General features: G+C 48.6%; 1 protein-coding gene across 1 annotated transcript in view; it reads right to left on the bottom strand.

The window, feature by feature from the left end:
- Positions 1-22,321, bottom strand: part of LOC147267365 (integrin alpha-5-like) — a 35,215-nt gene extending 12,894 nt beyond the window's left edge. The window contains exons 1-18 of the mRNA XM_086198010.1: positions 21,972-22,321; positions 16,152-16,276; positions 13,685-13,785; positions 12,794-12,917; positions 12,152-12,213; positions 11,962-12,007; positions 11,759-11,884; positions 10,859-10,903; positions 10,708-10,751; positions 10,521-10,577; positions 8,120-8,172; positions 6,511-6,719; positions 5,586-5,777; positions 5,460-5,505; positions 5,275-5,388; positions 4,419-4,474; positions 3,789-3,946; positions 2,455-2,592 (exon numbers count right to left, since the gene is read on the bottom strand). Coding sequence (XP_086054136.1) covers positions 2,455-2,592; positions 3,789-3,946; positions 4,419-4,474; positions 5,275-5,388; positions 5,460-5,505; positions 5,586-5,777; positions 6,511-6,719; positions 8,120-8,172; positions 10,521-10,577; positions 10,708-10,751; positions 10,859-10,903; positions 11,759-11,884; positions 11,962-12,007; positions 12,152-12,213; positions 12,794-12,917; positions 13,685-13,785; positions 16,152-16,276; positions 21,972-22,162 — 1,887 coding nt within the window. The 5' untranslated portion in view covers positions 22,163-22,321. The remainder of the gene's footprint in view (positions 1-2,454; positions 2,593-3,788; positions 3,947-4,418; positions 4,475-5,274; positions 5,389-5,459; positions 5,506-5,585; positions 5,778-6,510; positions 6,720-8,119; positions 8,173-10,520; positions 10,578-10,707; positions 10,752-10,858; positions 10,904-11,758; positions 11,885-11,961; positions 12,008-12,151; positions 12,214-12,793; positions 12,918-13,684; positions 13,786-16,151; positions 16,277-21,971) is intronic.

Here is a 22,321-nt window from a genome sequence, read left to right as displayed (position 1 = left end):
AATATCTGCTCCACCGCCTCCGTGGCGTTTCTGTCATTATGAAGCTGTAAACAGCTGTGTTGGGTGTATCTGCTCCCACTGACTGATAGCAATGACGGCACGCTCGCTAAACTCTCATTAAACCTCCACGCCGGCTCGGCACCACCACGTTCTGAGCCAAACCTCCCGGTTTCTCTCTGTAAAGTGAAGGTAGCTTGGAGCCTGGAGCGAACTGGAGACGTGCACGCGTGCTACATCGACCTCCCCTTAATCTGGTCCTGGTGTGTTTGAGCCTTTAGAGAGAGGTGACCTCATCAGACCTCTGTGGCTGCGGCTAATCTCTGCTTGAGGTGAGTGCTAAAGCTACATGAGCTCCCCAATGACACCAGAATCTCCAGTGTGAGAATTCAGAGAAGTTCTGTTCCCAGTCCGGTTGCATTATGGTACTGAAGGCTGCCAGGTTCTGACAACTGAGAAGAATCCATGGAAGAATACAGAGTATGATGGTTCAGTTGCAGAGATTCTGATCCCACTTAGGTTTTTAGAGAATCAACCTCCTGGCGAGGTTAAAGAGGCTAACTCACGTTACAGCGCACAGAGAACCACATCCAGAACGTCAATGCATGTGAAGAATTTTACCGGAGGGACATTTGAGCTCAGGAGGGAACTTCAATGTGAGCGGGATCAGGATCAGGATCTGTGGCTGATTCAAAATGGTAATTCTGCATTTTGAAGTTTGACAATGTTCTTTACATTATCATTTCATTGTTATAAGAAACGTGGCTTGAGTAACTGTTCATAAATGAGTTTGAGTCCATTCAAATCTTAAGAGTGAGAACACCATGTGCCCCGGTGGTGCGTCAGTCTATCGCGTTGCCTGGAAACACCAGGGCCGCTGGTTCGGTTCCCTGTGTGGCCTCCAGCTCGACTGGGCCTCCTACCAGACACGATTAGCGGTGGCAGCAGGTGGAAAGCCATGTGAGTGCACTAGCGCCTCCTCTGGTTGGTCAGGGCACTTGTTTCTTTGTGTCGTTGACCCCAGTGCTCCAGAGGGGCGGAGCAACGGCGAGAACAGACAATGTGCCATCGACTGCTGGCCACACCATGAGAACACCCCCAGCAGTGACGTACATTATCATCATTATGATATTAAACATGTAATGTTGTAAAGATTCAGTCACGCTATATCTGGAACCTTACGTAACGATGTGAGGGATCAGTCTTGCCTTACAGGTTCCTAAAGTCAGAATTCTGTTCGAAGCAGCACAACACAAGCACGTGACCAACCCACTCATCTACACACGCCTTCTATCACTCAGACATGTGCACGTTTTCAGACTCTGGCCTGGTGGAGGCGAGCACTAGCAACACACATAAACAAACCACAACCAGATGTGTGTGAGCCGAGCGCCTCCCCGCCCAAACTGAGCTGTCAGTCCTCGCTCTGTGTTTTCGCAGAGCCATGACTCGCCAGTCCTCCATAAACCCTCTTAACATGAGAAACAAACACAGAAAAATACCAACGGAGCCCAGAGTGTAGTCATCAGCTCGAGCTCCACCGGGGCTGACCCCAGACCTGGAACCATATGTGGTTCAGAGGCCTTACGCGTCCTTTCAATTTTAAAATGGCGGCCTGAAACCTTTGACTTTGCAGGTCAAAATTTCCTGAGAAGAAATTGTAAACAGCAGGAGATGAGCTGCCGTTTGAAGGTGTGCTGGTCAAGTATCATCAACATGTTCACCACGCCAGCTGGTGCACGCGCGCTCCCATGATGATGCGTCCTGAACACGATAATTCAAACCTAGATTATTGGAAACCAAACCTTCGTGTGTGACCTCGACTGCTGAATGCGTAAGTGCTGCGCGGCCAAGCCAGCATTCCTCGAATCCTTGCATCGTAATCAAATCAAATGCATAAGTCAAATCTGAAACACATGAAATTGTGAATGTGGAATTTTGGCCTGGTAACACGCACAGCGTACCCCACCCAGCTGGCCAGAGCTCGGCGGTGCGCACAGACACACACGGGTCCCCGGCACCTCCTTACTTGGAATACGGGCGTGAGAATTTAATGAACATGAATCAAAGTTAAATCATTTAGTGCAGCGGAGGATTGTGGGTGTGGCTTCGGCCAAGTCAGTGTGTGTGCGTGCGTGTGTGTGTGTGTGCTGATCTGCAGGTGAAAAGGCATCTAGTATTAAAACTAACTAACTAACTAACATTTTGTCATCTAAAACAAGGAAAGAGTCATTTGTTTCTGCAAAGCCTGAGCTTCAGCAGCCTCCAGAATCAAGAGCACCACAGCAAAAACGCGTGAAGAGAATCTGTGAACACGGCCGTGCAGTCATAAGACCTCGAAGAGGACAGACATCTGCAGGTCGGGGTCTCTGATTCTCACTGGAGAATTTGAAGGGTTAGAAACACCTGAGTGCACCGACTGCTGCGTTCATGGCTGCTCAGAGGCCATGTGCTCACCTTCTGCTCCACAAGCTGCTCAGTCTGGTAGTTTAAGATCGGTCTCAGCCCATGTTGGTCCACTGGGGCTTCAGCATCCAGGCTGAAGTTCAGGCGGATGAATATGGGAGAGAGTTTATCTCGAAACTCCTCTTCACTCTGCAACAGATGGAAACGCAGAGGCATGAGCACCAGAGGCGGCAGAGAACGACAGAAAGGCAAAGAAGAAAAATCTGTCTGAAACAAATCGACATGAAGAAGTTTGAGGAATTCTACTTTGGGTGAGTTGTGATACGGTGATGGACATGTTGTTGCTGTTCAGAGGTGAAGACAGAGGAGACGCCAGCGGGGGGAGCAGCCGGCCAGTCACGTGACTTAAAGATGGCAAAGTCAGAGCTGAGCTGATTCGCCCCCCCCCCCCCCCCCCCTTCCCGGCAGAGTCGAATCTTATTCTGTGAGCTTGTTTGTCCATCAGCCTTCTTGATTTAGAAACACGAGCTGAAGGACACAGCGGTGACTTGGGTGTGTTTGTGTGCCGGCTTGTCACTTCTGACTGTTACAGAGGAAGAATTTACCTTCAGGGTGGAGATTTGGAACCTTTTAGGGCAGGCAGTTGTAAAACCTTGATACACCTGAGTGTGCATGCAGAAACTGACAGCATGAATGAGGTCAAGGCAGCATCTTACCACACTGCTGTCCCACAGGCGTTTGAATGGATCGTAACATTTCTATGAGAACTGACAGAAACTGTTCACCTTCCAATTTAAAGAATTACAAGACAAGCCGAGTGTGGCAACCGTCACGTGAGTGGATGTTTATCCTGTCACGGCGCTCGGATCGCTGCGGCGAACATGAATGACCTCAGTGTTGTTACCAGGCAGACGCTTTGATCGAGTCATCGTCGCTGAGTGATGAGAAGATTGGCTCTCTCCTAGTTTTACATCTAAAAACAAAACTTCAAACAGGTCTCTAAGCCGCCGCACTAGGAACCCACCCAACAACCTCCCTCCGAGCAGCCAAGATGAATGACATTCACCTGGAGCTGCAGACGCAAAGCCGTCTGATTAGGTGGCTCCAATAAAACCCCGCAGCCTCGATACGCGATTCCTGACCCGTCTTAACCTCAGTTTCAGATGGAGGAAGAAAGTTTGACTTCTTGTCACTCTACACTCTAAAAGCAGTTCAAGGGATTTTTCTACATCCACTTAATTAAATACCTGATTGCAACATTTAGATGAACCTTCTAAAAAGCAAAACTGTTGTGATGAGGTGTGTGAAAGGGCGCTCCAGTGTCCCACCCTCCTCTTTTTAGTCCATCCAGCGTGTGTGACACTCAGGAGTGACAACTGACTCACCCGCAGGTAGATCTTGGTGTCGTGGCACCAGTGCTCTCCGTTAGCGAGGCTGACGCTCTTCACCAGGCTGGGCTGCTGGCTGTGCAGGAACAGAGTTCTCCTGACGGCCTCCTTCTGGTTCTGCTTCACGCTGTCCAACTGAAGTTCCACCACAAAACCTTCACAAAAGCATGGACACATGCGCCCCAGGCAGGTGAATCGACATCCATCTCAAAATATTTATACAGCATGTACACAAAAATCACGCAGACACTCCCTGCTTGCTTCCCCACATGCAAATACACACGTGTGTGGTTAACGTCATTATGCTACAGCGCCTTTATGTGGTAGTAACACACAGAGGCTGTTACTGCAGCCCTCATGACAACAACTGTGGAGAGAAGACAGACAATACACACCTGCAGACTGAACGAACACACACACACACACACACACACACACACACACACACACTACTCTAGTCTGTCAGAGCCCACCAAGTTACCATGTATTTACACCATCGTCCTTTTATCTTGATCTTAACTGCCAAATTGACCACAGTGAGGTCCAGCATATTTGAGGCTGCACAAAGAAAGCAAGGTAATAGGGACCATGTGTGTGTGTGTGTGTGTGTGTGTGTGTGTGCCTCACCTAGATGAGAGGGGAGGTGCTTCCCATTAGCCAGCAGGCAGAAACTGATGCTGACACTGGAGACAAAAATATGAAGAAAAAAACCTTCACATGTAGCTACGCAATACCTACAAATCTGTATCTTTATTATGATAAATATCAAAGGATTCAGGACAACAGTACACACGCATGCACGCAGGCACACACACTTGTGTGGTCACGTCAACACTCACGTGAGGGGAGGCTTTGCCTCAGACCACTTCTCAACAGTGTGATTCATCTCTGGAGAGTTACAACACGTTTCCAACCGTTTTCATAACTGCACTCTGCCCACCTTCTCATCTACTTAGCTACTCCACCTTCCTCCCACATCAGCTTCTCTTTCGCCCCCCTTTGTTTCCACGGCAGCAAAAACACCAATAAACTCAAGCAACAAGGCTCGCCTCTGTTGCGCTAGCGGGCCGCTCAGGCAAATGCTTCTGGCAGAAATCTTCAAGGGTTTAATAGGACGGTGAGTGAGCCGCGCTGAGACAAACGGCCGGTTCATTCAACCTTTTTCTTCTTCTGCTCAGATGAAGAATACAGAGTTTGTGTTTGGGGCAGCTTGGACAGGAAACTGGCAAACGTGAAGTCACTTGACATTCTCATGAGGCAAACTTTGGAAAGCTGAAATTGAACTAAGATGTGTGTTACATAAGAGTCTTAGCGAGACTTTCCATGTTCTGTTATCGTCAGAGAGCTCTTTAACTACTCTTAGATACTTAAGCTCTGTGTTAAACCAGGAGATGTTTCCGCTGCAGTGACTAACGGTGTGTAATCTTCCCATTACTACATTAGCGGGGCGCAAGTCTGAGAGGAAAATCGCTGGCGTCCGTACCAGGAGACGGCCATGCTTCCATTCCCGGTGCTCAGCTCACATGACTTCTCCTCCTGGTTGAACATGTTCGGCTGAACCGTCAGAGACGCACTCGCACTCACGATTGGTCGAGACCTGAGGCAAGACACGCAGCAGGTAAGAGCACAGGTCTGCACCTGAGAGGATGCTGCAGTGACCAAACACACCTGTACAACACCGATTTGTCAGCTCCAAAAGCACCAACAATCAGATCTGCAAGACAAGATAGTGAGTTGAAGTGAGGCATCACTGACCAGGATGATGTGGGGGGAGGCGGCTTTGACCTGCTGTACCTGGGTAGCCATTTTGATCCAGATCTCTGTTGCCCCGCAGAGCAAAACCAAAGTTGGCCGGGAAAGAGCTGGAAGCCCATTGGCCGGATAGAGTCTGGGTAGGCGTGTCCTTGAGTCCCCCAGCATGGCCGTTGTAGACCAGGACCAGTCCCTGCTGGTCGTCCCCTCCGTAGGGACAGCCCACGGCCACGTCTGATGGGGCAGAGCAACAACGTGAGGGTTAGGGTCGGGGGACGCTCCTGCTTCTGTCTAAATCTGCACCTGCAGGCTGCAGCTGAAGTTGCTCAACAATGGCGTGAACGCCATTTATCAGCTCAGTGAAATCCCTGGTGGTTTCAGCCTGCATCCCAGCAGGAGTGACTCAAACACCGGCTCTTGTAGCAGTCAGTGCTGCACAACCAGTGGTAGGTCTGAAACAGTTTAAACTAATTCTGAAACCAAGAAATAAATCATAGGATTGAGGGGAACCACCTCACAGTCCTGCAACAAGCATCATCTCAGAAGGATGAAAGGACTCCCTTTGAGGACACGTGAGTTACTTCCCTCATTACAGAAAAACAATCTCAGCAGGGAGTTTTGTCCTTCTCTTATGTGAAATAATCTGAAAATATTCACTCTTTGGTCCAATTTATCCCCGCCTGTGTGAAGTTCAGTTGCCTGGTGTAGAACTCTGTCTTCCATTGTAACGTAGCGTCCACATGTTGCAGAATGAAGTCAGAACTCAGAGGAACTTTCACCCTTCCTCCTGCACACTCACACTCAAACATCTACGTCAAAAAAGAATCAAACGAGCAGAAAAAGGAAACCAACCCAGCAACTTCAGAGGCCTCGCCGTCCACAGACAACACGTGAAGCCTTTCATACCAAACCTAGTGGAACAATTCAGTAAGTAGTCAGCAAACAGGAGCTTCTCGGTCTGCCGTACCGTTGAAGCCGTCCTGGTTGAGATCCCCCAGCGGAGCCAGCGAGGTGCCGAAGCGACTGAAAGGCTGCAGGCCGAGGAGGTGGTGCTGGCTGGGCTCCAGCAGCAGAGGGCCTCTCTGCAGGTACACGTAGACCTTACCCAGCTCCTCCAGACGCCCGTCGGACCCCCGACACATGAACATGGGAGCCCCCACCACCAGGTCATCCAGGCTGGGGAGTTTCATACATGACAGGGCAGGTTTTGCTTCACGTCACGTGACCAAAAGTCCAAAAGCTGTGATTCTTCAGGTTCATCAGGTGAAACAAACAACACGCTATCATACGAGACTCCTGCAGAATATGATGTCACAGTGAAAGTGACCTTTGACCTTTTGGCTATGAAATCTCAAGCCTTAATCGCTGCTTCCTGTGAGACATCAATGTGATATTTTATCATCAAGCGTGTAGGAATAGAGATTTACAGCCCAACTACAGCTGCGTGACATCAGCACATCACCCTGTCCAACAGGACGTGTGCCAATTAAAAAAAAAAAAAAATCCCCTAAAAATCCCTGAGTTATTGAGCTGGAGAGAATGAGTCGAAGGGAAAACCCTGCAAAACCTTCGAAAAGAAGTAGCTTCAGTATCGCTGGTCACCTGACGGACTGCGGCAGAACCAGCAGCTCCTCACCACGGTGACCTCAGCCAAACCAGAAGTAAGAGAAACACAACTTTTTGCTCTTAAATGGATTCACCCTGAAACTGAATGTGTTTTTCTTGGCCCATGCTGACCCCCCCCCCCCCCCCCCGCCACCCATGCTGCCACGGTGGGTGTAACACAGTACATCTACTACTACAAATTCAAATACACTGTAAAAATCTTTAAAAAAAAAAAAAGTAATTCAAGGAAACTCTCACAGCTTCAAGTTCACAAGATAACAATTAGATTGACATTTCACATTGAAACGATTATTTTCAATGTGCTGTATAAAAATACTAATTTGCCATCACATTAACTTTACATTCTCTGCAGTTTAAACTCAAATCTCTGCATTAGTTGACAAGAAACAAAAGTTTCGCTCAGTAAACTCATAAAACCGGCTTAAGAGTGAGATTTCGCACCGTTCAGGACTGAAGTCTCGCTCAACTCGGCCGTTGTGACAAACAGAAACTGCGACATCATTTCATGAAAAATCACTCCTATTAATGCAAATCTTCCTGACTTTTGAAAATTACACTTCAGGTCATGATGATGGAATCTTTACACCTAAGAATTCCTTTCATTCACAAAAATGTCTGTTGGTTGTAAAAACTTAAGTAGCCTGCGGCTAAAAAGGTCGGACCAACTCAGTCTCGTTTGGAGATTTGTTGAGCCACAGTTTCTAGGGTGTGTATTCACACATGCACAAACACACTCCCTCGACACTTTCATTTCTGATCGTGGAGGCTGAGGCAGCAAAGGTCACGATGACTCTGACAGAGAGGAAGTACGTTTGCTGAAGTGGAAGCAGCAACTATGAGAGCTCAGGGTTCTCAGAAAGGTTCATGATTCCTAGAGTGACATGCAGCTTCATGACCTCCCTCCTCATTGTTAGCTCTCAGTTACCATGTGTGTCGCTCCGTCCACTCACCCGTCGTTGTTGATGTCGGTGGTTGCCACTGCGTAGCCGAAGTAGGACCCCATCTGGAACGCATTAAAACAAGACCCAGTTCGCTTGTAATTACATCAGCGTGCTGATCCCTTTCTTTTCTTTCATTTACTCTCCCTTCCTCACTCTTGGACCCTCCACCAGAGGCTTTCCTCCTCAATCTCTCAATCCCCTGGGGTCACGGAGCTCAGAGACAGAGCTTCTGTTGAGCCAGGCAGGAAGGGGGTCCCAGGACGTGGACTCCTTTACATTTCACCCCAGCCAAACACTCCTGGGACCCCGGCTCTCCAGGTTTGATTTCATCCCATGTAGGATAAATCAGGGTCACATTACATGCTTGGTTACTTTGGCTTCAGAGTGATTTGTAACGTGGCTTCACGGCCCAGAGTTCAGAGACTTCTGTGAAAAACAAGCCTCAACATTGTGGATCGGCTTCCTGTACATGCAAAAGAGTTGATATCAGTGTAAATCAACCTGGAGCGCAGGACGAAGCTCAAATCCACGCGATGTCGGAGGTACCCTGGCTCAAACATGACCGGCACTTCCTGTAGCGGCCAGACATGTTGCAGAGGTGTGAAGAGCGGCGATAGCGAGCTAAGAAAAGCCGACGGGTCACCCCGCCACCCACGGCAGATACGACTCAAATATCTCAGATTTTCCATTGAGGTCATTCTATAAAAATACTTAGCACCTCTGTCTCTGCTAGCACCAAACAAAGCTGGGCATTAAGGGATAGAGCGTCACATGTTAACCTCACACGGTGGTAAAAAATAAAGAAGTCAAAAAACGTCTGCAAAATGGTGGAGATGAATCAGACTGAATCAATGTTTTTATGTAACAGCTAGCATGAAAGCACATGCAGCGCAGCTCTAGCATGTGCTTTCATGCTAGAGCTGCGCTAGTTGTTCCATCAGGGCAGCTGCAAGTTTAAGAAAAACATTTTTACTGGTGTTAAATTATTTTTGAGGGTTCTAAGCTGCTTGTATGTTACTGGTTCAAATAATGCTCATAACTACTACTTCCTACTCATTTTAGGAACCAGTTCAAACCTGCTGCTAGCTCTAACATTAGCCTGTTAGCATAGTATAGACAGATAGTGAGCAACGAGATGAAGCCAGTGGAACATTTAGCTGATTAGCAAAACAAAGTCAGCCAGTAAAACTTACGAAACTTGCTGATGAACTCCCACACTGTACACACACACACACACACACACACACACACACACACACACACACACATCCTTGTACTTATATCTTTGTGAGGACTTTCATTGACATAATACATTCCCGAGCCCCTCCCCCTAACCCTAACCATCTCAACTGACTGCCTGACCCTAACCTGGACCCTAAACCTAACCAGAACCTGATTCTAACCTTGACCCTAAAACCAAGTCTTGACCTTCAAACAGCCCTTTGAAGATGTGAGGACCGGCTAAAATGTCCTCACTTTCCAAAAATGTCCTCCCTCTGTTGGTTAAATACGTATTCTAGTCCTCACTATGTAGCAAGTACAAGAACACACACACACACACACACACGCTATCATGTTTTGCAATATGAAGCTACAATCAAAGTTCCCGATGGCCACAGGACTTCGGACTAAAGTGCAAGGAGGGAAACCTGGACAAATTTGAGAGGCATCGTTTGTGCCCCATAGTCCTGTGACGTTGTGAAGCCGCTGGTTCAGCCCTGGGACCGTTGGGCTCAATCAGGGGAGTGAAAGGCAGGACTTGGCACCACGGCGGGGCTCTTAACCCAGACGCTCCGCGGAGCTGCCCAGGAGCCAGCAGACACAGACTGTGGTTGGGAATGTCTGCAACTGTAGGCTCCCTCTCTCAACTTCCCTGAATAAATACAGCTTAAAGAAGAAAAACCATCACCATCACCTGCACTAATCAGTGGTACAACCTCAACTAACCAGTACAACCACAGCTAACAAATGACTTGGTCCTGCCCGGAGCAACAATATTTCCTTTGTTTCACTACAAGCGCTGTTGAGTGACGTCAAACCTGAGCACTCGACTTTCCTTGCCGGATATTCTTGGTCAGACAGATGTTCAGTGAATTAGATGAGTAATTGGTCGGCTCATGAGTCAAAGACAAAAATAAACCTGGTAGCTAAAATGAGTTGGTGACATTTGGTTTTAAAAATTATTCATCCATGGGCCATGCTTGAAAAGCTTTGACTAATATCCCCACCACTGTCTGTCAGAAGCCAGGAGTTGTGTCGACTGTAAACGTAACCTTTGACCCTGCCACCTCTCCACAGGGCAAATTCCTTCATCCTCACCCCTCGTTTACACTTGCAACTTTAAATGTGCACCCATTAATGAAACCCAGGCAGCGCCAAGCTAAAGTTCAGCCAGGCTCCAGGCACCAACCTGCTCTCCCGTCACGTTGAGCAGAGACTTCAGATCCCTCCCGTTCAAAACGGACACCTGTGGGTGGACAAGTCGCCGTTTACCAACCCAAATATCAAAAAACCACATTGGGTGATTGCATTCCGCTCATTAACATCTGAGTTACACGGTAGAAAGAGAGAGAAATGAAAGAATGGGGACTCCTTACTAAACCATACAGCATGAGTCCTTTAGGAACGCCTGTGATGAAATCTGTGAAGCAGCAGGAAAACTGTCAGAATTCCAAAACTGACCCCAAGACCAGGAACACAACAGCATCAACAGACCCCGCACCCGGCCATGTGTTCCGGGTCGCTCACCTTCCTCGTCATCCCCGCTGAACTCGCCCACAGCAACAGAATAGCCTGCAGGAGGAACGAGAAGAGTGGTCGGGAACATCGTCTTCGTAAATGAACGCCACTTCCGTCATTTTTGACACATAAATACGACGGTTAGAAGTAGAGCGCCATGGAGGAAGCACCGTACGCCGTGGGAGCGGGAATTCGGCATCACCACAACTAGCTGTTTTGTTTTCGGCATGATGATGTTTAATATCCACGACAACCTCAGCCGTTTTGTTGAGCATCTATCAACCGATGTTGTACACTCCGGGGTGTGGCCGGCCTACGTCAGAGAAATATCTTCAACAAGTGTGAACCACGGACGTCACGACCAACACTTAACCTCAGTCCTGTTAACTCTGGGACGAAGGGAACCCCACGCTTATTTCCAGATTTAGGATTCATTCATCTGCTGCAGCTCTCTGGGTGCCTCCTTCATGTCTACTGCTCGGTCCTTTACAAAAACAGCTATCACCACATTTAAAAAGTAACTGAGGATGTTACTCTTTTAGAATAACATCTCTGTGCATGGCTGTCCTCTCAGAGGTTCATCTGCTCCGGGTGCTTTTTATTCACCGGCTGATTCACACCACTGAGATGTGTGAATGCCGATGTGCCGGCACCTTCTTCCTCTCAAAGTTTCTGGTCACAGGTTCATACCGTCCATCTTTGGATTTGCAGTATTTGTAATCCAATAACATCCTCTGTGGAACATGAATATCCTGGTACTATTTAATGGTTGTTTAAGTGATTCATTTATAATAAAAAAAAAAAAAAAAGTACAAGCCTCCAGCCACAGTAGATATCAGTGCCAGCCTAAGTAGTATTTGTCATGTAGGAATGGCAGTAAATGCATTTATTAATATTGTATTTCCTCACCCAGGTAACTGTCGTCATAGCTCCCCTGCACCTGTCGTGTCTGAATCTGCCCAGCAACTGACAGCAGGAAGTAAGAGGGGTAGTAGGCCTTGACGATCTCCTCTGGGGTGGCTGAGATCAGCTGGCCTGCAGGACAGGCAAGAGGATGTTGGACTGATGTCATCTGACGACCTGATTGTTGTTCTGAATTCTTGTGAGCTCACCTTGCCAGTAAAAGCTGCCTGGGCCTCCCAGCACAATCCTTCCATCCTGGACCAGGCAACAACCCCAGAGCAGAGGAGAGGAATCGGTGTTTCACCAGGAGTGTCAACAAACAATCACCACTGCCCACACCAGAACACTGGGACCATGACGTAGAAACCAGGAACAACACCAACAATTATCTGGTCTTACCTTGGTGAAGTCAGCACTGAAGCCCCCCTGACAGTAGCCCTGTCCCGCAGGTCCGTGTCTCTCTGCAGTCGAACAGGACACAAACATGACCAGACATGACACCTTCTTTTTCGTCCTCTGAGTTACTGTCAAAGCCACCATTGTACGGAAAGAAGAGGTGGCTGAGTGTGGCTCTTACGAAACATTCAAGTCCATTTAGTTTTTCTGTCAGTACGAACTCATCTCAAGATAAACCAGATTAACTAGCACATTCAAAACCTGGTGTTTTTCTCAAGAGTAGAAGAAGTGACTTCATATGAGTGATGAATGCAAAGGTTTCCCAGAGTCTGCTGAATCACAGCGATGCGTTCAAGGGAATTTTGCCTTTCAGGTATTAACAGATAAGAGTACTGAGATAACGAAAATGAGCTTTTCCCTCCAGCGTGATCACGTCTCTGTGCCAACAGAGCGCAGAAAGAGCCGGCCTAGCATACTTAGCTCGATGCTCAGGGCACTTTCAGGCTAACAGCAGAAAAGCTGTCCAAAAATGTCTTCATCAAACTCTCACGGTCATCGTCTGCTATTATCCTCGTCTCAGTCTGTATGTTTACCGTCACGTTGGTCACCCCAGCTTGCAGCAAGGCTACCACTGCTGTAACTCACCTGTTCGGCAGGGGGCGTACTCCACAAACGTTTTGAGGTTGTCTACAGAGAGGTAGCAGCTCCCCGTAACATCAGCGAAGGCCGTGTCATGTTCTGTCCTCCAGTAATACCTGGGAGCACAAGCCTGAAGGCCACAGAGAGACAGCCCTTAAAGCAGGGGGCCCGGTCTGTTTCCCCCGTGAGGGTTAAATTGTCTCCCAGACAGTCTGAGAGCATAAATGCAAGAAACAAGTTTTATAACACCAGTAACGTCTGCTCGGAAGTCTCAAGTTCTTGGTGTCGCTCGCTAGTTTCAAGTCAGCGCAGCTTTCTGCTGCACACAGACGTGCAGCTGCTCACGGCCCCGCCGAGGCGAAACCCAGAGGACCGATTTTGCTGTACAACAAACATGCAACGATTAAAGAGACTTCCCTCCGCTTCTCATATGTACATTTTGTTCCATTCAGAGTAAAACAAACATCGACAATGATAAAGCAGGTGATTTTTTTTCCTGCCTTGTTTCCACGTACACGTCTGGTGTCAGTAGGTTGGAGTAACACGTGTCGCGGGCAGGTGAGGAATCTTGTGCCGATTGGTCCGGGCTGATTTAGTCTGGGTTTTTGACACCTACATCAAAATAACCTCAGATTATCGACAGCCCGCTTGTTCTCGCATGCTGGCTGTGGTTTATTTGGAAACAACGACAACAGATTGAGTTTTTTTCAACCTGCTCTTCAGCACAAGCACACCAGAGTTCACGGTGGTTTCCTCCAGTGTATTAACGGGTAACTGGCACACCTGCTTTCATGGTCCAGACCAAACAAGGTCCAGTGAAAATGCCCTCACTTGTAACCAACAACTTGTTTCAAGTCTATGATCCCACATGACCAACCATCAGGGAGTCACTCTTACCAGTACACTGTCGCCATGGGAACGCACAGTCGCTCCAAACCATTGATGGGACTTGAACTCAACCTGAGTGTTCACATTATTGATATAAAAATGCCGATCACCTAGAAGAAGAGAGAAGGAAATGGTGTGTGAAAGCAGCAGCCGCCCCGTGGCAGAATCATTCGCAGAGGCTCGTCTTCACCCGCGACGTCAGGAGCTACGATTCAAACGCCCTCAAAGTTCCTCCTGTCAGCCGCGCCTCCTGTGTGTGTGAGCTGTCACGGCTTCATTCGACAGCTCCCCCGCGTGTTCCTGGCTCTTTACGTAGATATTTTATGGCCGTGTTCCCGGAGCCTGCAGTCTTAATGCATCCTCCATGCTACGGCAGACATCAAACAGCTCAGAGGGACTCGGCCCTTGTTGTTACTGTAACTCACACGGCTGTACTTCATTGTCAGGCTCTGCTTTGAGAGGCCCTAGTGGGGGTGTGTGTTGGGGGGGGGGGTGTTAGCTAAATTGCATATATAACTGCAACTTCAGCAGCATTACAACTTTCTAATTTTGCTTATACTTTCTGCTGTTATAACAATTAACAGCCGTTGGAAAAAACATTTCTACTTCAATTGCTTTTCCTGGTCCAAGACCCAAACCTGAGCCAGGTAGGTGAGCCAGTTCGCCTTAATGGCCAGTCGCACTCTTTAAAAACAAGTTTCTAACTTGGGAGGACTGCTCACATCATTAGCTGAGCACATAAATGTTTAATACCATAATTTCTGCTTCATTTACAGTAATAAAAACTAATATCTGCGATCCACGGCGTCAGCGGGCTTCAAGCTTCAGCTCGTCCCAGTTTGAGCACCAACAAATGTTAAACCATTTTTAAAATATGTCTGTAACTCTGGTATATTTCTCCATATTTGCCCCTGCTGTCTGGCAGAGTGGTGACATAAAACGTGTGTGTGGTAAAAGGAGCCTCGGCCCTCAGTCCTTCTACACTCCATAAATCCTGAGGCCGCTACTAGGAAATGTACAACTACTGAGGGACAAAGCGATGGCACGAGTGTAGAAGTACACTCACACACCAGTTTCTGAGGTACACCAGTACAAAACTGCTGCAACAGCCCAACAGATGTATTATATTATTTATAATGCTAATAAGGGCCATCTCAGAATTGGCGGAATACTGCGCTGTCATTGTACTTCTACTCTATATATACATTATAAGCATCAGATTATAAACAAGTTAAAGGAGTTTAAACCTTTAATCTGTGGTTGTTTGGTCTCATGAGCTCTTGTGTTTGTGGCCTGTGTGTGCTGACCGCTCTCGGCTACGGCTAATAACGTTAGCTTACCTCACTGCTGGCGAGCTGAATGGTTAGTATGTACTGTATCTATCCTTGTTCAGGGAGGGAAAATAATCTCAGGGGTTTATTCAAGGAGTAGTAAAGTATAAAAAAAAATTCTGAGTCAGCTACAGCGCTACGTGACTCAGCTCAGTGTTCAAAAAGGTTCAATTCCAGCAGTAAGACGCTGCTGACAAAATAATCAACTTAAAACCAAGTAGTGAACCTACAGTTGCTGCGCCAGATGTGCTGTCTGCTCCGTACGGTAAACAGTACAGACAACCGGAGACCCCACTGGGCACTGACTACTGTTAGCATACGCTAGCTCTTCCTCTCGGCAGCCATGTTTTAGTGATGACGTAAGCGAGCTCAGGCCAGGTCAGGTCCAGAACAACGTGAGTTGAGGCCAGCAGAGGAAGTGTTTGTAAACTGTTTGGAAGTTTGTTTTTATAGACCGACATTCGATATCAGCATGTGACAGGAGACGATAATTTCAACGCTTTGAGCCTCACATGCTGATCCTTGTCGTTTCCTGCGTTTCTAATGGGGGCGATTATTTTTCGGTCTGAGCCAGGGGCAGCCCAGGTCCCCTGGGGTCCTTGTCCCCATAATGACTCTACTCCAATTAAAGAGGGCTCACAACACTGGGCCCTTGTCCAGCAGGAAATCTCTGCTCTGTGGACCTACTGCAAACACAGCGCAGCGCGGAGACCTCGGCGAGGGGTGGAGTGGAGGAAAGATGCAGGCACCGTGAAAACACAGGAGAGACATGAAAGGCCGGTTCCAATCATAGCAAGCGCTGTTGGGTGAGGAGGCCTGAGAGGGCAGGGAGGCCGATGTCTGACCTTGGGGGCAAGCACATGGGCATCTAGCTCAGGCCTGTAGCCTCTCACAGCAATGTTACGGCTGGTTAGACACAGCTGAGAGTTTACTACAGAGTCCTGCCTCGACTGCTTAGCAGCGCCATGACTAAAGCAGCGTTTTTATACCCCAGAACAACGTGATTTACCAGGCATGGCTGTGATGATGACGCAGGGAAAACGATTCCCTGCTGTCAGAATATCGGGCACAGGTTTTTCAACATTGTTTCTCCATAAGGTTATGAAACGGCTACCCGTCAACTTAGATTATACAAGACACCCTACCTCTCTTGTCGAAGTTGATAACGGTGCAGTTAGCTTGGCTCCAGGGGCACAAGAACACGGCTCCTCCCTCCGTAACGTCGGGCTGGCTGGTGTTGGCTCTGGGAGCGCCGATCAAAATACTGACACTAGACAGCAAAAAGGGAAAAACAAAATCTTGCGGTGAAGAATGGAGTCCAGCATAAGTCCAAGAAACAGCTGTATTGATCTATGCATTTAGGCAGCGCATTTACAGTTTCAGCACGCCGCCGCTGATAAAGCATGAGGCTTTAGATAGGGTCGACACAGAGCCAGGGATCTAAGAGCAGCCCCTGGATTCGCCTCGGAGAACCTGAGAGAAAAACATGCCATGTCCACAAAGTATGCATGAAGATGTCCTGTAACAGTAAATAAGTGCTCTCATGTGAAAGTGGTACCAGGCCCCTGGCTGCTGAAGGTTAAGGCAGAGGTGGGAAGTAACAAATACTTCATTACTGGTTACACTTGATATCTCTACCTTCTGCTACTTACACAGTGAAAACAGGCTTTGATTTGGAGGCATGGCAAAGAAAAACGACATGAAAAATGTCGAAACACAACAGATTTATTTAAAGGACTAGGTAAATTGGTCCCTCTCCAACATTCAGAAGGTGGCGCTAGTGCACATAAAAGTTGGTCACCACTTGCAAAAAAACGATATCAGAGGGAAAAGGAGAAGACGATCACCAAAGGCCTGGAAGCTTGAAGAGGACAGCCGCCATTTTCACTGCTTCAGACGAGCAAGCGACTTCCTCCTTGACTTCTGACTGATTCAAGAGACTGTACTTCTTCACTTTTACTTTTCTAGTTTTCATATAGTATCTGTATTTCTACTTGAGTAAGGAATATATGTACTTTTACCACCTCTGAGTACAGGATGGAGTATTTAAACCCCCCCCCCAGATTTCAGCATATTTTCACTCAAGGACGAGCTGAGGGACGGTGACAACACATACAGCAAAACAGATGCGTCAACCAGACACTGTACCTGCGTGTGTGTGTGTGTGTGTGTGACATTTCAGAAGAGTCCTCATATCTTCAAAGGGCTGATTGAAAGTCAAGATTTGGTAGGAGCAAGATTTAGGTTTTGGTTGTGTTTAGGGTCGGGCTCAGGGTCAGGCATGTAGTTGTGATGGTTAAGGTTGGGGGCTTGGGAATGCATTATTCAATGAAGGTCCTCGCAAAGATATAAGTACAAGCACGTGTGTGTGTGTGTGTGAGAGAGAGAGAGTGTGTAATAAATATGTATGTGCACGCACAAATATACGCATGCAAAAGTGTGTGTGTGTGTGTGTGTGTGTGTGTGTAAGCAGCTAAGCGCTGAAGGTTTTCAGACGTCCCTGCTAAAAGGCCCGGAGCAGTGGCACCACTTGAGACAGCGGTGACTGATGACATTAGCAGACGTTGGACAGACCCTCCAGCTCGGCCCGAGAACACGGCAGGAACGTTTACGTGGCTCCAGCAGTGAAGCCGCCACTTCCTCCTGGGATCCCCGCACATAGAAATATCTTGGAGTCAATAAAAGCGCTCACAGTGACGACTCAGTCGACAACATAAAGGCTATAGGAGGGATGATGGATGTGTTTGTTGGGACATGAAAACAGGATTCCTTTCCTTTAACTCAGCCTCAACATGAACATCTGCATGGGGGGGGTGTGGCTTAGGACAGCAAGTTCAAAGATGCAACATGTAATTTTTGCTAAAGGATTTATGAGCTCCCCTGAATACTCCGATGACCTCATCACTCTGAAACAAGGCGTCCAGGGACCGGAGGAAAGACAAGGACGCAGCTTGCAGGGGGTGGAGCCAGTGTAGAAGCGGCTTCAACCTGCCTTCTGTCTAATGGCCAGCAGGGGGCGACTGACAGGCTAGAGATGAGAAAATGACCCTCTCGCTCATGTTCTACTGATGGCTTTACGATCTCAGTCGCTGGTGTCACACACACGTGTATCTCAGAGACTCCCAACCTCAGACATCGGAAGTAAACGTTTTCATTTCACACACAAAAAAAGACCCAAACATCTTCTTCTTTTTTTTTTTAAGCCTTGCACACTTTAGAGGAAATAGAGTGGATATCAAAGAGTGGCCCAGCTACGCCTCTGCTGCCTCACCTGATCAGTATCTGCTCCACTTATCAAGTCACTCATAAATGTGCTGACAGGCGTCTGTGGCTCAGGCGGGCTGGTGGGGGGGCACGGCGGTCTGGACCTGGGTAGGGTTGTTTACACCTTCAGGGTCACAGGGGTCACATGTGTTTAGTTAAACCTCATGATGTGACAGTCGCTGGAGTCACGAGACCAGCAGGTCTGGAGGGGAGCGAAGGACACGATCGTGTAGCGAAGGCGGGGCTTTGCAGTGGGCCGGTCCGGTCGGTTATGTTCCTGTGTGGCGTTCTCGCAGGATCTTGTTGTGGCTACAGAGGTCAAACAAGGTCAGGGTCCGAGCTTTCAAAGGTTCCTGAGGGCACACTTCCAAGCCTCGTCATTCTGATACCGCTCCCGGTTCACGGCAAGAACCGAATGAAACCTCAGAGCAGAACCTGCCACAGCGCTGGGTGACAGGCTGCTATACCACATCAGCAACTTTAACCCTTTGGTGTCCTTCAGTGCTCACCCGAGACATAGGAACAGGTTTTATTTTCTGTTTCTTTAACAAGCCTCGACGTTCTACAGCTTCACATGTCTACGTTCCCCTGCTCGTAAGGCAATGAAAGGGTGCTGTAGAGTGTGTAAGGCACTGATAAGCCCACTACACTCTGGCTATGAATGTATAATCCATTCTGCATTAAATTAAAATGAAATTGGAACCATGTTGCTTTTGAGTATTTATGGCTGGTTTTCCTCTCAGTGCACTTTTGGTCAAAATTAGAAAGCAGTGACAATTATAGTACAAATAGACCAAAAAATATGAGTCACTCCTTCCATCCCAGCTAACATGCGGAAATGTTCAAATCTCACTGACTTCATGCCCTCGCGTGATTATTGAGGAGCAGTCAGACAGAATTAGCCAAAGCACGTTTCCCAGTTCAGCGCACGGACACAAACCTGTCGGCTAAAACCGTTCGTCTCTACGCCGGAAGCTTTCCCACTTTACTGGCAGAGAACGCAACCAGGATGGAGCAGCTACACGTGGGACTTCACCCATGAAGGGCGTTTTACCCCTCAGGCACTCACTGAGAGGAGTCTTGAGCTCACAGAGGTTCTTCCCTCCTGTATCACACAGAACGCAGAAGGAGCCAGCCACACGTGTTTAGTGTCGGGCAAGTGAGACTGACGGCCAACAACTACGACCCTTTTTGGCTACGGAACCGACTCATAAACAGACCTTTCTGGACTGTTTAGCTGTTGTTAGCCGACAGTCTTTGTTAGCTTCAAGCTAAATATACGTGGCTGGCTCTTCCTGCATTCTTGAACGACAAAGCAGGGATGCAGGAGGGAAAAACATCTTTATCAGCACAAGACCTCTGTCGATGAGTACTTGAAAATACAGATTAAGAGTGAAGTATTACTTTAACATCAGACTGATGAAATCACTGAACTGGACGCGTGTGTTGAGACAAAGATGTAGCAGGAGGCCTCCGACAGCCGAACCCTCCCAGCAAGTTTCATCCCCGTTGGCCGGAGGAAAACATTCAGGAAAGCATCCTCTTCCTGCTGCCTTGTTTACCCACCACACGACAAGAACCGCAGATGATGGGAACCCAAATGAGTCAGTGTCAGCTGAGGAGTCAAGAAGCTGTCAGAGTTGCTGCAATCTTAGGAGAGCCTCCCCAACCCAGCCGCTCGACTGCCAGGGCTCCGTCCAGACATCTCTAACTGATTTTGACATTCATAAAACAAACTTCTCTGTCAAACTGTTACGATGAAGGAAAACGAGAGAGGAGAAACAGGGACTCGCACGTCCAAGATCTGAGCAGCTGTGAGGACAGGGACACACCACCCTGGGAATCAGGAGCCTCACCCACTGAGATGGTCTCCAGGAAGCTGCTCCCAGGTTATCAGAGAGCAGATGAAAGGCAGCCATGCACGATTCCCATCATCAGCTGCACATGACGTAACACACAGTGTCACACATGACGTAACACACAGTGTCACACATGACGTAACACACAGTGTCACACATGACGTAACACACAGTGTCACACATGACGTAACACACAGTGTCACACATGACGTAACACACAGTGTCACACATGACGTAACACACAGTGTCACACATGACGTAACACACAGTGTCACACATGACGTAACACACAGTGTCACACATGACGTTACACCTCCCCCCGCTGACGTCCTGAGCTGCAGCCGCTCAGCAGCTGGATTACGTCAAAGCACCATGGTTGCATCTCGTCTGCCGGACCAGCGTGGAGCTAAACACACGGTGACACTGGGCCGCAGTCGTGATACGAGACGGGAGGGCTTAACAAACCCTGAATTTAGTCTCCCAGGAGGTGCAGCCTTGAGCTCGTCTAACTCCTCACATCCACTGTTGCGCTCCCGTCATGTTTAAGTCTTTGAAAAGTCAGTCGGCAAATCTTCTCCCCGATCTGACGCCACATCGTTCCCTACCCTCAAACATGAGCCAGCTCCTCCCCAGTCAGCCCAGTTATCGCCGATATCATCAACAGGAAGTCAGTTCTTCTGGATTTTACAGCAGCAGCCGACACAGGAAGTTCAAATCTACTTTAGCGCAGCTGAGAATTTACCATGAAACATCAGTCACCCAGAGCTAGCAGCATATTAGCACAGTCACAGCAGTGTCCGTGGTGAAGCCCAGCGTCCAGAGCAGGCGACGGCGTCCCTCTCTGGACGCATTTATTCACGCTTACGACCTGATGAAGGTCACACAACAATGATGACATCACGCCACCCCATACAGGGTTGGTCGTATGTACTCGGCTCATGTGTGCGTGCAGTATTAGAACACTTGGGCTGCGTGATTTTAACCAACGTCAAAATCATCCAAACAAAAACACAACCACACGTCGTGTGATGGGTAAAAACCCGTCAAAACATTTAGAAAACCCCATCCATCATATATTTACCTCGCCGCTTTATCACGATGTAAAAGAAATAACAAAGCAGCAAAACTGTGCCAATATAAACATGGGCCATCACACGGATGATGCTGATAACGAGCCGGTGTCATTGTGTTGATAATTAACAGCAAAGGTGTTGAGCAGGAGAGGAACTGAGGAGTCAGCGATGGCTGAGGCCTGGGAGCCGCTAGCAGTCTGATGATGCTGGAGGCGGCAGGAGCACCAAGAACATGTCAGACTCCTGCTAGGAAATTCAGAGGAAGATTAACATGTGTCTGACTTTCCTGCAGCTGCCGCCCCCCTACACACACACACACACACACACACACACACACACACACACACACACACACACACACACACACCCTGCTTTTAATCCAGTACCATTACACGCAGACTTGCATGTCTGTTTCCAATCATACTTGGGCAGGATTCGCGCGTGTGTTAAAAGTGTGTGCGCGCGTGTGTTAAAAGTGTGTGTGTGCGTGTGTGTGTGTGTGTGTGTGAGTGTGATGTAACTCTATATCAAACATCATCCTTCAAAGAATCCTGTTAAAACGATCTCTCCTGACATGAGAACATCCATGAGAACATCATGAGCTACAGGTTGTTCTAGGAGCCGCCACACGGCCGATGATCACCGATCACGACAGCCAATTCTGGATCGATGGGATCGATGCCGTGAGGGCTCACGCAGCGTGGGGGTCAGCCCGCGGCTCCGTGGAGCTGGTCCCCGTGGCCTGAGCGGTGATGCAGGGACACTTTACCTGGATGAGTTCCCGTAGAACTCCACCGAGTAGCCGAAGTAGCTCCCCCGCGGGCCGCTGAACTCGGCGCGCTGCTCCGCGTCCAGGTTAAACGCGGCGCAGACGTGAATCCCGACCAGCACCAGCAGCACCACTACAGGTTCGACCCCCGCGGTGCGACGGCGCGGTGGAAGTCCAGGAACGCTGCCCATCTCTTCTCCGGTGCGTCTCTTCTTTCATGGAGCAGCTGCTGCGCGCAACGCGTCATCCGTGCGATTCCCTGCGTGGGACGGTCAGGCGGGCTCGGGGTCCGAAGCTCGTGTCGCGGGTCGTGGGTCGTGGAGCTCGAGAGGATCCGGTGCTCTGACCCA

Source organism: Aulostomus chinensis, chromosome 3, assembly GCF_037954235.1.
Source record: "Aulostomus chinensis isolate RoL2024-O1b breed Wild chromosome 3, RoL_Achi_v1.0, whole genome shotgun sequence".
In the NCBI taxonomy this organism is placed as follows: Eukaryota; Metazoa; Chordata; class Actinopteri; order Syngnathiformes; family Aulostomidae; genus Aulostomus; species Aulostomus chinensis.
The sequence above is the reverse complement of the archived record's forward strand: the minus strand, read 5'-3'. Positions and strand labels throughout refer to the sequence as shown.